The sequence below is a fragment of the Anas acuta genome, chromosome 2 (assembly GCF_963932015.1).
Source record: "Anas acuta chromosome 2, bAnaAcu1.1, whole genome shotgun sequence".
Classification (NCBI taxonomy): Eukaryota; Metazoa; Chordata; class Aves; order Anseriformes; family Anatidae; genus Anas; species Anas acuta.
The window spans coordinates 20,403,255-20,419,496 of NC_088980.1; the positions used below are offsets into that span (position 1 = coordinate 20,403,255).

General features: G+C 36.9%; 1 protein-coding gene and 1 long non-coding RNA gene across 3 annotated transcripts in view; one reads left to right on the top strand and one right to left on the bottom strand.

Annotated features, from left to right (window-relative positions):
- The window catches only part of PLXDC2 (plexin domain containing 2), a 271,670-nt gene that overhangs the window by 229,278 nt on the left and 26,150 nt on the right, over positions 1–16,242 (bottom strand). The window contains exon 2 of one of the 2 annotated variants that reach the window (XM_068673780.1): positions 2,442–2,512. The exons of the other annotated variant lie outside the window; for it this stretch is intronic. Coding sequence (XP_068529881.1) covers positions 2,442–2,512 — 71 coding nt within the window. The remainder of the gene's footprint in view (positions 1–2,441; positions 2,513–16,242) is intronic. 2 annotated transcript variants of the gene reach the window in all.
- On the top strand, positions 833–6,521 carry LOC137852247 (uncharacterized). Its single transcript, XR_011093748.1, has 2 exons — positions 833–1,508; positions 4,867–6,521. It is a non-coding gene; the product is annotated as an uncharacterized lncRNA (long non-coding RNA).

Consider the following 16,242-nt stretch of genomic DNA (forward strand, 5'->3'; position numbering starts at 1 on the left):
TTTCTCATGTGTACAGGGATGTTATGGTACCATGTTATGGTACATCTATGCTTCTTTAAAATTTGTATATATCCCTGATTTTTTTGAGATGGTCACAGTAAATGAGCAAAACCATGCTAAATAATTAATGAGGAGTCAGTAACACTCAGGCTGTTTAGAATATCTGGCCCAATCTTTCACTCTTTACTACATGAAATACAATTTCTGGCCAACTCAGTTGTCTATGCACAACAGGCAGAAAGGGAAAAATGTTAGTTGTATGCCAGCCTCTCCAGCCTTGCAGTAACAGGATGTCAGCTGGCAGCTGTTTCCGTAACAATTCCCTCAACTAAGTATTCTTTTGAACTGAGATTTGTGCAGATGTTTATGTCAATACAATTTTAGCACAAACATCTAACACAGGGTGAAGCAAGAATTTTCAAAATAAATAATTTAAGGTATCCCTTGGGACAAAGGATGGAAAGCTGAGGAGGGAAAAACAAATAATAAAAAAAAAATAAACTAACAACTTCCTTTACTTCCTTTAACAATTAAGCTTGCTTTATTTTTATTTTTATTTTTTTTTGATTTAATTCTCAGATCCTCGGAGGCTATTCAGAAACTAAACATAGCATGGACATGGAACTACCCATAAGCTAAAGCAATTTTAAATAGTTTTTCCAGTTAGACTTTACAAAAAGCAAGCCCCCATCCCCCTCCTTTCCTTTCCTTTCCTTTCCTTGCCTTGCCTTGCCTTGCCTTGCCTTGCCTTGCCTTGCCTTGCCTTGCCTTGCCTTGCCTTGCCTTGCCAGAAGCAGGTAGCAGATTAGATGCTTTTTGCAGATACAAAAAAAAAATAAAAAAATAAAAAAAAAATAAAATACACAAAACAAGTAGCAACACAGGTTAACTAGGATGTCTTAGCAGCTATTACAGCCATCAGTTACTTGAATCTAAACAGTTAACCTGAATCTAAACCCTTAATATTCAAAGTACAAGTATGAAAAATAACATTGATTTAATAAAATCCAAAAGAAATGATAAAAAGGTTTTAAATGAAAAAAAAATGTTTTGAATACAGTATTTTTTTTCCTACAATCCCACTGCCATGGGCTTTATTTTCTTACCACCCACCACCCCCTCTCCATAAGACTGCTTGCAAACAATGAATCTGAAATAGTGTCATGCTTTGCATATAATGAGGTTGGGATTAATCCTAGCAAAATCCTTCACGTCTAATGTTGAAGTGCATAACATATAACACTTCATAGCATATTCATATAAAAGGGCTAAATTGATTCTTTCTTCTTTTGGTCTTTTGTTTTCTCTTAAGATGGGTCTGCCACTTTCAAATTAAACTTCCAGTAACAAACCAGATGAACGGAGGCTTAAGGAATTGTCCTGTCTCTTTTTGAAAAATGATGCCATTTCTGATCTAATGCACTAATTGACCAATGGAGCTTTCCTAAAAGCAACTGTCAGGGCAGAAGACACATGAAACAAATCCACTAAGAGCCGCTTTGAACTAAGTAAGTAGGTTCACAATATGTGAAAGTTTAACTTTATGTAATCCTCCTTCTTGCCTTCATTCGGACAAACCCCCAAAACAGAAATGCCATATCAGACCAAACATAAGACAGATTACTAATTTAATAACAAGAAAACTTGTTCATACATAGTAAATCCTGAGGGAAGTCAAAATTACAGGTATTAAAATGATTTTTTCATATATTATATCCACTGTTGTGGACAGAAGTAATAATCCATGAGAAACAGCAAAGAATGACCAACATTCATCTACTGCACAGAAAGAGAAATGAAAGAATAAAAACTCTTTCCCCACTGAATTCCAGAACACTAAAACCTATGAGAATAGAGAGAAAATGGCAAGAAAACTGGCAATCAAATCAGTAAATCTAGTATAAGGCGGAATTAGCTGGAGATTTTTTTTTTTTAACAAGTACATTCAATTACTTTAGAATGCAAGGTTTCTGCTTGTACCCAGAACAGAGGACAGGGAGAACAGGTAGTGAGCAATTCCTACTGGGAAGCAGCAGAAGTCTCCAAATCCTAAGCACAAGCAACAACTGTTTTTTTCTTGTTTTTCTGTGTTTCCAAGATTTTTCACTAACTCAAATTTGTGAAAGCCATGTTCTTGTCTGTGTGCATAAAATATTATCTTTTCTTTATAGCATTTAATTAGTGAGTAAACATTAAACATCTTAGGAGGAGGGTGATATACAGAGAGGGGAATTTTACACATCAGCCTTTCACACAGACAGACTTCTTTCATGGATGAAGCAGAGAAAATGTGTATGTGCCTGTAGCTTGTTTCTATTAGCCATATGAATCTTCTTTTCAAAGGTGTTTCTGAGTAGACAGTATGATTTGCTATTCTAATAACATATTTAAATGCAGTACTGGAAGAAGAAACAATGTTTCTGAATCCAGAAACATCATACCTCTGATATCAATCATATCTCTGACAAAACTGATATCTGAAAGAATGTTCCCAGGTTGCCAGCTTTCCTGCCTGAAAAAAAAAAAAAATGGAGTAATTTGAGCTGCCAAATTAGGGCACAGAATCATATTGTTTTTTCAAGAAACAGCCATGCACCACAAGGGATGCAATAGGCTTCTTCCACAGGCCAGAATGGTTTAGATGCACATTATTGTCAAGGATATTCCCAAAGAGACAGAATGAATCTCTAAGTTTTGATAAGATTTCATTCCATGAGAAAGATAGAAAAAAGTATAAAAAAATTGGATGCTTTATGTTGAAATCACTCATCTGCTGGAAAGGTCTAAACATGTACTTGGAGGGTTTTTAATATATATATATATATATATATATATATATACACATATATAAAAAAAAAAAAAAGATTAGTAAGACAAAAATCCTCTGTTAGTGCAATGCGCCTCAATATAATGCTTATTGTTTGGTCCCAAGAAATTATTTTAAGGAATAGTGTAATGAGAATAAGATTCTGCAGTGGAGGGACAAAGCACATGCTGGAGGTGGATTCATTAAATCAGGCTTTCTGAAGTCACATCCTATTGAAGCATTATTGAGTTCTCCTTTGAAAAAGAGCTTGCTCCAAGTCCTCTTTCACAAATTCAACTTATATCCTAATATCTTCATTATGTGCCCAACTGAGTACTATGCAAGACTCTCCTGTGATGTACAGATGCTGTGCGTTAAGTCACCAGACTTACAACCATAGTGCAAAGATTTTGCTATCTTTATTCCTGCTCCCTTGAACAGTGATAGTGAAAAATCAAATCTTATTCCTGGCTTTTTTTTTTTTTTTTTGAAAAGAACTCAGATTCTGATTCATTTCCAAAAGATGCACATACTGACATAATTAGCCCCCAGTCTTTGAGGGAAGGAAAATGGATTATTATTTTATTTTTATTTTTATTTTCTTCGGTTTCTTTTGTCTCAAGATGGCCTCAATAAACTACAGACAACAATAGTTCAGAGGAGGATTAAAAATGGAAAATGCAACAATACATTTAGAAATGCATTGGGAAATCTTTAAGTAAGGATGGTTCAGTTCCACCAAAGTAAAAACAAGAAAACCTGTACCATAACTGTGGTTTAACCTGGCTGGCAGTTAAGTACCACAGATCTGTTTGCTCACCTGCCTCTTCCCAGTGGGATGGGGGAAAAAATCAGGAGGAAAAAAAGTAAAAGCTTAAGGGTTGAGATGAAGGCAGTGTGATAGGACAGAAAAGGAAGAGAAATAATAATTAGTCTGTCCCCAAGCAGTAGTTCCTCCTGCCCCAGCCAGCCACCCTATATTAATTATTCAGAATGCTGCCATGTGGTGTGGGACATCGTTTTGTCCGGTCTGGGTCAGCTGCCCTGGTTCTGTCCCCTCTCAGCTCCTGGTGCACCCCTAATCCCATCGCTGGCAGGGCAGCATGAGAAGCTGAAAAGTTCCTGTCTCTGTGTAAGCACTGCTCTGCAACAGCTAAAACATCGGTGTGTTATCAGCATTATTCTCATCCTAAATCCAAAATACATCACCATACCAGCTACGAGGAGGAAAATTAACTCTCTCCTAGCTGAAACCAGGACACTATTTGTTTGTGGAAGGAATAAGAAAAAAACAGCAAGGAATATGCTAAAAGCATCTGTAAAAAAAAGATGAGTGCTTCATCTCTCTCAGCTTTGGGACAGACCTAGCAAGTGCAGAATCATCCAGTCACTCAAAAATGAATATTAAATTTGTTAATGCATGGGAGATAAGGGTTTTCTTAAATTCTTAAGTAATCAAATATTACTGTATCTAGAAGACACACATGTAGCTGCTCCATTCTGTTCCTTATTCCCTGCAAACATTGGCTTTCTGAAGGAGGATGTTTGCCAGGTAAAGGTTGGGAGCCAGGGCAGCTGCTGGGATTCAGAGCCAGAGGTGGTGCTGAATAATACAGCACGGAATGTGAATCCAACCAAAAACATTTTTGATTATACAAGGCACCACACTCACTAAATAAAATATGAATTCAATTATTTTATTTGTTATTTAAAGTGCTCCGTACTTCAGGATTGGATGAGCGAGGCAAAGAAATTCTTGTTCAACAAGACAACAATTATCTCAGGGGAGTAATTGCAACACGTACTTTTCTTCTCAAGCTTGACACAGGGTGATTACACAACCTGGAATTTAGAGCATCTGAAGGACGCTCACAAACATGTCCATTATTTCCTATTCTGAGAGAAAGACATGAACATATCTGGCAGCTTTAAACATTTGAGTTCCAGTGTCATATCATATCAAAAATAAGCACAAGGAATTTGCCACTGGTCTAGCCAGCTCTCAGAAGCCCATTCATGTAACACTGCTCCAGTTCTAATTTATTTAATTTTACTTTTAGAAAAAGAATCATTCCCATGATTCTCAAGTTTCCCAAGGACCCTGGACTTCTGTCTACTGTTCTGAAGGCAAGGATACAAATGATGAAAATTCCTGCTATTAAATAAGAAGAAAAAGAAAAGACTGGAGACAAAATCCTGACCCCATGCAAGACACTGACAAAGCTCATTGACTCAGGGGAACCAAAACCTTGCTCCAAGACCTTTCTGTCAACATACATGGACACAGGCAGTCATAGTTGACATTTTAAGAAGGAATGAAATGCAAACACAGTGACAACTGAAGGGTAGTAGCAATGAATCTCAACAAGTTTTCTGAAACTGTTGCTGTGCTAATTTATCCTGGAAGGAAGTACTGTTATGACTTCCTCTTGTTGTGGTAACTGTATTTCTGTCATTCAGTATTGATAGACTGACTGAAATTTTGACAGCATTTTAGTACGTTCATCTTATAAAGCCTGTCTCTCAACGAGTAATAAAATTTTCATATAATATATTTTCCTAAAACAGATACAACATGTTGTTCTTGTCTCAGGATTCTACCAGTGAAAGCCCATACCCACACCTGGATGTTGCGATATTAGCTCAAATGCAACTTTTCCAACTACTCCTTCCTCTGGGTCTGTTGAGAGGGCTTCGAATGTGAATACACAGATTCCTCAGCCTCAGTCACGGGGTCCATATAAGCAACAGCAGCCAAGATTTGGCAAGCAATAGTTATTCAGCACTGGAATCAAACAAAATGCCTCAAGCTAAAACGATTTGGGAAACATAAATGACTCTAGAGAAAAACAAAGTTTTTTTTTTTTTTATGTATTTCATGGGAAGGAGAGAAAATTGATCAAGAAGATATCTATCATGTCCATCTGCATTTAATAATACCTGTGATATTCCTGCCAGACATTTATCTAACTTTCTCAGGTATCTCTACCAGTGGAGATTTTCCATGTCATTAGGCAATTTACTGCAGAGCGTAACTGCTCATAGTCACAGTTATTCCTAACCTCCTACTCTCATTTGCCTTTCTTCTCAGCAGTGCTCATCCTATATACCGTGCGCCAGGAGAGCTAACTATTTCTTTCCTTTGCATTTACTTTTTAAGCACCTGAAAAACATTTTTGTGTTCTACTTCTGCCTGCTGCCTGTTTTACTAACTAAGCCCCTTTAATGTTCCCCTACACTTTTCTAGCCATGTAGGTCACAACTGTTACTTCATCTTAGTCCTCTCCTTTGGTCTTGTTATGTGGCTTGCATCTTTCCTGAAGTGTGCAAGCCTGGGTGCAGCATTAATGTGAATCCTTGGTCTGGCCCAGCTTTTCACATCCTGTAATGGCGCAGACACTATTCTTAGGAATAGACACACATTTTCACATTGAATTTGCTTCTATTTCTTTCAGAACGCTGCTCTCATTTGTCATGATCATCCTCAATCCACCCCCCTGACGCACTTTTAATCCTCTCACCTTTGCTTCATCTGCAAATTTAGTAAGTATTTCTCAGTTGATTTTTCAAACCTGACAACCTATTAGTAAACGTGTCTAGCATGTGCAATAGCTTCTGAGTTCTTGGATGTGAGCACAGAATTGGTCTTTTCTTTAGTTTCATTTTAATGTTATAGAATCCATAGTTACAAAACAAAATAAACCTATTTTCCTTCCATGATGTCCTACTTTCTTTTTTTTCCCTTCCTCCCAAGTGTACAGTCACCTGAGTAATTTAATTTTTCTTTATAATTGTGTTATGCAGTCTGCATTAAGCCTCTCTTTTCTGGGGAAATGTTAGGACAGTAAAAGTACATGGTGGTTGTCCCTGTTACCTCTGCTATTGCACAACTTAAGATAATATTCACTTCTAAAAGCCTAAAATATTTCTTATGTTGCATAGGTACAGCATTATAGCTTTTACTGTTTGCAGATAATCTGCTTGATACCAATGCAGCTGTTCATAAGAGCTAATTGATGGATTCAAAAAAGTCTTTAATTTATATGGTTCTAAAGTTAACACATGTATAGCCCTAAACAACTAATGATATACCTTTTGGGCAAACCTATGTGTACTGTTTGGATAAAGTCTTTCCCTAGTCTAGGCTGCACTGCTTAGTGTCACAACATACATGTACACAGTACTTCACTTTTCATTTTTTATACCCATGTTGAAGTCATGTCTCATGAATTTCAGTTTTAATCTTCATGCAAACAAAACTCACATTTATACAACTGATCTGTTGATAGCAAAGGCATGGAGGATGTGCTCTGGTCAACAGTCTCTAATTTCCTGAGCATATCCTACCGTAGTGTGAGAACTCTAACTGAAGTGTGGAGGAAGCCTAGAGACGTTCAAGATGGGAGGTTCTGTGAAATAAGGAATGTAATTAGGGAATGTTTCAGGATGACGGAAAGGGTGGTTTCCATCAACACCATCTCTGTCATTTGAGGCCTTCTACTGATCTTTACAGAAAGGAGTTTCTGAAAAACAGGAATGTGGAGCACAGCTATTATTACTGTCACTGAAGTATGACATATAGGTGAGAAACAAAACTATCCCTCTATCAGTTAGAAAATCACCACTCTGGCTAATAAGAGCTCTACATTTCATCTCTTGTCTTTACTACCGAATTCTTTAAAACTATTAGCAGCATCTTCTGTTTTCTCAGAATGAAAGTTGATAAATTAACAACAGAGAGGAGAGCTCCTAAACTAGACAGTTCACTTTGAGTTGTTATATAAATGGCCTTTCTGAAACGTGTCCAAGACTTAAATTATTCTGATTAGTTGGTGTCTGTGGAACTGGCAAAAAGCCTTTTCACTGTTGCTCCCATGGCAATTATTATTCTTGTTTCACTGCATATTTTACTAGTGTTTCTCAAGCATCTAGTTATAAATCTGTTCACCCTGAAGACAGTTGAAACAGTAAAGGTAAAATAAGAACAGATCCAAACTGATATGATCCTTGTCTTTCCTGTACAACTACTTTTGAAGATGGAAACAACTGTTTCCTTATATTCAACCTGAAATTGATCAGAATGTATTTCAAAAAGAAGAACATGAATGCTCTTAAGTCTACCCATTATACTTATATATCACAAAAGTATATATGTCAGAACAACAAAATTGTGAACTACTGCACAGTTTGCTTCTTTTTCTTTAAGTGACTTCTTGGAAAAGGAAGTTAACTGTAAAAATAGGGCTTCTAATATTCATTTCCACAACACATTTTTCCTTGTAGATAACAGTCCTCTCAGACTCAAGAAAGCTCTAAAAGATCTCATTTATCTAATCTATCAGAAGCAATTAATTCTACCAGAAAAATATTCCTCTCATATCCTCAAACATCAGACCTTTAGTGTCCCCATAAATCATCTCCCCAAACCGCTATCGACTCTGTAATTGGAGTTCGTCTCTCTTTGTTCCCACAGTTCTTTCAAACACCACTTTAAGTCCCATCACTTCTCATTAACTAGTAACTTCTGGAACTCTCTTTGATAGAGAAATCAAATCCCCCAAGTCAAAACTTCATAAATTAACGTTCATTATTCTATGCCTCACCCTGCTCCGTATTATCTACAGCTGAACCATGAATAGAAACTACTGTCTCAGTTCCTAACACATTAAACAACTTTAGAAAACTGTTCTTTCCTTGCAGTCTCTGCAGATCATTCCTTTGCCCCTTGTGCTACCTAAAAGTGGTATAATCCAAAGATAATTCTCTAACACCATTCTCTTATAGTATGACATGCCATCAAAAATCATCTGGGAAGTACTCCATGACAGATGCTATAAGAAGTTTTCCCTGCTGTATAATGAAAGCAGATGGAAGCAACCTTTTAATTACTTGCACCACATTTTATTTTTCTTCTTGCTTTCCTGCTTGTTCTCCCTCAACCAAATGAATAAAGGTCAAAAATACCAATTCTGGTATTTTTGAAACATCTAAATGAAGTTACCTTAAATTAAATATATGTTTGTACTGATTAAAAAAAAAAAAAAAAAGACTAAGCATGCATACCTGAGTTTCCATTTCAGTGGGTTTGGTATGGAAATACAAGGCTGGCATCACCAATGATGCAGACATCGTTTGCAAGTAAAGAGGGTTCCATTTTTTTGAGTTTTTATTTATTCGACTAACACTGTTTTTCTGGTCAATTGTACAGAACATAATGGTCAGACAATAACTATGTCTATACCTATAAATACCATTAATGCAACCAATAAAGCAGAGATAAAAAAGAATTCCTTAATTACCCAAAAGACAGATTACTAAATGAAAAATTCTCTACATGAAATACAATATGATACTGGGGGAAAAAAGTGGTGAGCAAGCTTAGGCACTCAGGAAGCAAAGATGAGAGCTATCAGTACAGACAGAATTTCCCTGAACAGCAGATGATGTTTGCAGAGAAACTGTTTGTAAACTGAAAATTCAACCAGATTATTAGGCAGAAATAATATTTCTTTAGGTTTTGTTTGTTTTCTCATCTGACAGCACTTTCAACTACTCAGACAAAATGAGAAAAGAGCATGTGATCTCAATGATCAGAGGACCTGCACCATCAAAGTGGGCATCTGCTTTATTGATTGCATTTGATTGCATTTTGATTGCAATGTCACTTGCATTTTTGAAGAATGCACATGACATTCAAGTGAAAACCAGAACACTGAATATTACTGAGCCAGATTGCTGGAACAGGATCAAGAAATTAAACTATTGACAGAGGAACTTAACATAAGTGATCTGTAGAAAGTAATTTGTACCTGAGAATACACCCTGTTTTGCTATATTTGATTGGCTACATTATAGAGACAATATAGGCATACATAGCAGCCAATAACAGACCAACAAGAGGTACAGAGGTGATTCCATTTCAATAAAATATCATTTGCTTTGCTTCCAGAAACAAGCTGCACTGTAATAACCCACACACTAAACCCTGAATTGCAACTGGATCTGGAGGTACTGGATACTTGAACAGGATGCAAGAAATAATCATCTAGTTTATAAAGCTGAGGAATCTCTTCTGATTTGATCTCGTTCTAACCTGGCTTGCATCTGCCCCATGCTGTTCAGAACTGCTTACTCATTTCTGAAAATGTTATGGCTACCTACCGCAGTCACCAGCTGTAACAGCAGCTGCTATTTCTGTTGCACTTTTTCCACCAAAAAATGTCTTTCTCCTTCTGTCTTTCCCTGTGAACTGGCATCCTGTTTAAACAAAGTTTGCAAACGAAATTCTGAACCATTTAAGAAATGAGAAATCCAATCAATACATTGAATAATAGTTACTCAGAGACAGAATCAATGGGGGTACAATGGTCCTTATAATTCCCGTCTACTGACTGCAAATCATTTATGGCAAAGATGGTCTTCGATTAATTTTTATTTCAATAAATCTTATATAAGTATATTTTTCTTCTTGTGTTGTCTGTAGCCTGGGACTACATTTCCATTGCTTCAAATAAATCTCTGAATAACCTTAATAACTCAGTAATGGCCTAGCTTCTCACATCTTATGGAAACAGGAAGCGTTTTGTAAATACAAGCAGTATAACACAGCTTCTAGTAGAAACTTTTTGTCATCTCACTACTATGCTTTAATTGAAAGCAGGGCTGGCAGTGATTTTCTTTAAAACTCTAAAATGAATCACAGAATAACTGATGTCAGAATGGACCTCTGGAATTGTTCTGCCCAACCCCTTGCTCAAAACATATCTGGTTAGACCAGGCTGCTCAAGGCCATGCTCAGGTGAGTCTTCCACACCTCCAAAGACAGGAACACCACCACCTCTCTGTGCATCCTGCTCCAGTATTTGACCACATTCATGGTAAAAAGAAAAATTTTAATGTCTAATGAAAATATCCCATACACTTTTTGTTAACCAAGCTTTTAAAATATATAACATTATTTAAAGTCATGCACAAACAACTCTGAATTCATAGCTTCCCGCCCCCAATATAAAGTCTGATTTGAATTTATTTTGTCTCTTCAATTAATATCGGAGTGGAAAATGAAAATATGTAAACAAAATTGTACAGGAATTCTGTATAGATATGGGAAAACTATCCAGAGTAAAGAATGGGTGTGGCAGTACACCATCCCACAGCCAGAGAAAGCCTGACAACTGTCCAATAAACCATTACTATGAATAAAAATCTCTTTAGCTAGCCTCCTAATACTCCAATTTATAGAACTAAAATTATAAATAATTAATTGTTTACATTTCCTCAGGAAGGAGGCACCCCAACTTCCATTTGTTTTATTATATTAAAAAGACCTTTTCAAAATTATAGCAAATGAAAAACAGATCAAACTCTTTAAAACTTTAAAGTTTAACACTCAGTGCTTCCCTGCAAAATATCCAGAAAGAAGGGATATATGTAGCCTCTGAGGAAAATTAAGCTCCAGTGAAATAATAATATTTAAATATTATGTGTATATATTACAGCCCTAGTAACGTTACATGCCCCTGAAGCACATTTTTGTCCCATGTGTTTGGGGATGTTCATATTATCCTTGTAAATGACTCTCCTTAAAATTCACCAGAGCCCTTGGACTCTATAACTTTTGATAGTGAGTTCTTACAGATTAAACATGAGTCACATGAAAAAGAAAAAAATATATATTTAGAAAGTAATCTTGTTTTATTTATTTTTATTTGTTCTTTTCAGTGTTACGGGATATACCTGTCCAATCCTATGAGAAGATGAAAGCAGAGTGTTTGGTTTGCACACTCCATTTTCATTAGCTTTTTCATCTTTCCTCAGTTGGCAGCTTTCACTACTCAGGAGCTCAAGACAAGGAGATATCATCCATCTAGGAAAGTCTTTTAACCTCCAGTTACTTTCTAGGTCACATCTGAACCCCCTATCTTTTGATTTCACATAGAATGACCTTTAATTAATTCAGAATTAGAGGGAAGGACCTCCAGACCAGAAGGACCTTCCCTCTCACAAATGAAAAAAAAACTTCAGGGAATGCTATACCTGGCACAGATACAATGAGGCAAGCCAGGTAGTTAATTGTGTTAAACAAAGATTAGAATAAGGTTTTCTGAAAGTGTTTTGCTGGCTAATGTGCAACCTCCCTGACACTGAAAATGCAACAGCATCAAAAGGCACCTTTGTAGAGAGGCATCCACATAACTTTACAGAAAGTGAAATCCCATGTAACCTCATTCTGATCATCAGGATGAGTGGGGATAACGCAGGAAAACAAAATATGCAATCTGCTTGCAACTCATGGTAGTAATTTATTTTCCATAATTACCACAGATAGGTCTCTAGAAGACCTGGTAAACATTTCCAATCTTGAGTATTCAGCAGTGCCCAAAGAATTGGAATGATTGCAATAAGTATCCGTAATCATAAACAAAGATTGCAGAAGATCTCACTGGGTCCTTCTCTGAGAAAGCTCTCAAATCGATGGCACTAAATGGGAGCTATGATGGTAACAGCAGATGGCAAAATGTCTTAAACCATGTTAAATCAGGTTTGCTGATTCTCATTTTATACTTTAAATGACCAATGGTGGTAAAATTTGCCTTTTTGCAGCACTTGCAAAAGATTTTTCTACTGCCACTAGCTACTGTCAAAAGCCTTGAAATTTACTTGAGATATTATAGAGGCAAAAGGCTATACAATCCCCTTAATCATTTTCTTTTATGTCTCATTTCTTCTAAGGTGCTTCAGCTGTGGAGTCTTAGACTAAAGTGGTTTACTAGCTTAAACTTTTGGAGCATAGTCATTCTGAATGGAGTTACTCAACTTACAGGGTAAATGAGAACACGCTTCCACGTTAATCACAGGAGACTTCTGAAACACAGTTTGTCCTCAGCTGGAGGAGGCTGACCATATGTGAATTTATAAGATGTTACCTGGGTTATCTGAATTTATTTCAACATCTATTTTGTACTTTCAAAAGTGAAAGCATCAGGTGGTTTTGTGAGTGTATAAATCATCCCTCAACAGACAACAACACAAAACAAAAATCAAGTAAGCAACAACAATCAAACAGAAATTCCTTAACATCTCTCTTGAAGGCTACACAACAACTTCAGTTTCCAGCACTGCTTTCCCTGCCTTATATTAGCTTTTAATTTAAAGCTAATTGTAGAGCAATGCTACATTAGAAAAGGCCTAGTTACTTTTATGATGCATGAACAAGCCATGCAAGAAAATAATAAAAACATTAATTAAACCCATTAAAAAAGAAGAACAACAACAAACAGATACAACCCAGCTGCAATTATTTACAATCCAATGTAATTTTTCTAACCAGTTACTTTCCCAGGCATGCAGAGGGGGCATTGCTTTGTTAAGCTTTATAAAAACTAAACCACAGTGTAACTCCTGTTGTCACACACTGCCACACCTGACTTGGCCTTTGTAATCACAGTATTGGGACTGCAATATCCAGACAACTACTGGCATGTTCAGCTAACACTGTGTCTTACCCACCACTCATTTTTACCAGCAACATGAAAGATATCTCTAAATATCAGACCTGAGAACTGGAACAATGCTTCCTCTGGGTGCCATGCAAAAAGTCCACTATCATCAGAGTGCAAATATGTTGCTTTTCTACTATAAAAGGGTGAATCAAAAACATTAAAGAATTATTACATTTCAGAGAATCTGAGTGTACTTAAGCCAAAAATGCTAGCTGCAGAATTTAGCTTGTTCATTTTACATCAGTGGCAATGCAGAGACTCAAAATATTCCCTCCTTTACTTATTTATGTACAACATATCAAGACCCTTTTCCAGGCAGCAGCATGCATACCAAAAACAGAGCTGATTCTCCATGGCTATTCTGAATCAAGATTGGGAAGAGAGAAATCCCAGCAGCATGGCACAAGATAATTAAAACATAATAAACTATAGCTCAGCTTTACAAGTAATCTGTAGAAGAGCAACAGGATGCCAAAGCCTTGGCACCTACAACACATAAACAGACAACATACTATTTCCAGACTGGGCAGAGCACAATATCTGCTGTTCAGTAGGCTATGTGAAATGCTTACAGAGACCTTGGATTAAGTTTACCTAGTGCATTCCTTCTGCTCATCCACCATCAGGCTCAGTAAAGTGAATAGGCTGTGAAATCAATAGCTTCCCATTTGTTCATTTTTAATAGAGGCACAATGATGTTTTATAGAAAAGAGACTGAATTGCCAAAATTTCAGTGAATCTAAAAGGGCTTACCAGTTTCTGACCTCAAAAGACAATAAGCACACACCAGAGACTGCTGAATGCTTCCCCACTAGAGCCTGGATAGTTTAGTAATGGTAACATAACTATTAACATCTGGGTCATCAGATAAAAAAATATCATTACTGTTCAGTAACTATTCAGTCACCCAAAGGACACAAGAAGAATTGGCATTCATGGTCCTCTTTTTGGACTTGTGATGAGCAATTTCTGGCTAGACAAGTAGTTCTGTTCAGTGCCAGGCTATGGAATGCCAAGCCTATTCTGCTCCAGCCAATGACTCACACAGGTATTTCAATAGGATTACCCAAAAGCTTGACAATTGAGTACAAATTTAAAGGTTATGTTGCAGTGGGACCAAACTGCTCAACATTAGATCCCTCTTGATGAACTTCTCTGTATGCACATTTATTGCAAAAAGTGGAAAAGACCTAGATCCTGGAAGGTATTTAAATACTTAAATCCCATTGCTTTAAGGTGATTAAATGTCACTGAATATATGAGCCAAAAAAAAGCCTTCTGCTTTCCCAATTACTCTGTTGGGAGCCTTGGTGAAGAGGCCAGCAAATGAAGAAGCACACAGACAGGCAGATCCCATATGGCAATCCGTCATGCACCATGGAGCCATCATGGTTCATTGTACCATTTCTTAAACTCTTCCATAACCACATACATGTACGTTTCTGCTTCTGTCCCATTTCACTGGCATCCACCAGCAGTAAGGACTCTTCAAAACAAAAAAGAAGATGATTCCAACTATGCAATAGTTGTACAAGAGTAGCCATATTTTAATCACAGTTATGAAACAAACAATATATTACACTGAATTGCACACATTTCCCTGCTCTGTTGGCATAATTTATTTATGGAGAATTATTTCAACAGGTTAACCAAAAGTCTTCTAGCTAGATGATTTAAAAAAAAAAAAAAAAAAGGCATCATCCTGGTCTTTAAATGAATAGCCACATAGCACATTCAGTTGTGGTGCATGTTTTTGCTGTAATTTCCCTTCTTTGACCGTGCAGTCTTTGACACAGAAGAATGGACAGCACTTGTCAAACTATGATTACTTCAGAAATTGAAATACATAAAATAATAACTGATGCAATCAAATGCACATCCAACTATCATTTGCTAGGAATGTAGACAAGCAGATAGCAAATGATTCAATTTGTAATTAATTCACAGAAAGAAGAAATAGAAAAAAAACACTATATAAATACATTCTTCAGGATTTGGCAGAAAATAATGACTGAACAAGCATCTCAAAAGGAAAATTAATGAGTGACAACAGGAACAGCACATGTGTAATGTGGAGATAGACTGCAAGAAAATTAAACAAGGTGGTTATGGGAAAATAGCCATTTTTTTCATATTTTGCTCAGAAAAACACATGGTTCCTAATTGAATTCAAGGCTATTATTCAATCAGGAGCTTCTCATGAAGTAAGAAACTGTGAAAGCATGTTTCCAAAAGCAGAGCCCCAGGAGATAATTGAAGCCTTAGAATCAGAGTGGTGATTTTCTTGAACACTCACCCCCAGGTTACCTAAAATAAAATCCATCAGTCAAGAAGATATAGTGCAGCAACATAAAGGTTACTGCGAGAGAGATCTAAATAAAGGAAGTGGAAGAAAATAAAATGTATAAATAATCTGTGTTCAGCTTTGGGGCCCCCAACATAACAAAAATATCGACCTGTTGGAGCAAGTCCAGAGGATGATCAGAGGGCTGAAGAACCTGTCCTATGAAGACAGACTGAGAGAGCTGGGGATGTTCAGCCTGGAGAAGGGAAGGCCCCAGGGAGACCTTAAAGTGTTCTTCAAGTACCTAAGGGGGGCCTATAAGAAAGCTGGGGAGGGACTCTTTGTCAGGAATTGGAGTGACAGTGCAAGGAGTAATGATTTTAAGCTGAAAGAAGGTAGGTTTAGATTAGATATTAGGAAGAAATTCTTTACTATAGGGGTGGTGAGGCACTGGAACAGGTTGCCCAGAGGAGTTGTGGATGCCCTATCCCTGGAAATGTTCAAGGCCAGGCTGGATGTGGTTTTGAGCAACCTGGTCTGCTGGGAGGTGTCCCTGCCCATGGCAGAGGGTTGGGACTGGATGGTCTTTAAGGTCCCTTCCAACCCAAATCATTCTATGATTCTTTGCTAATCTTTTGAGAAAACCATAC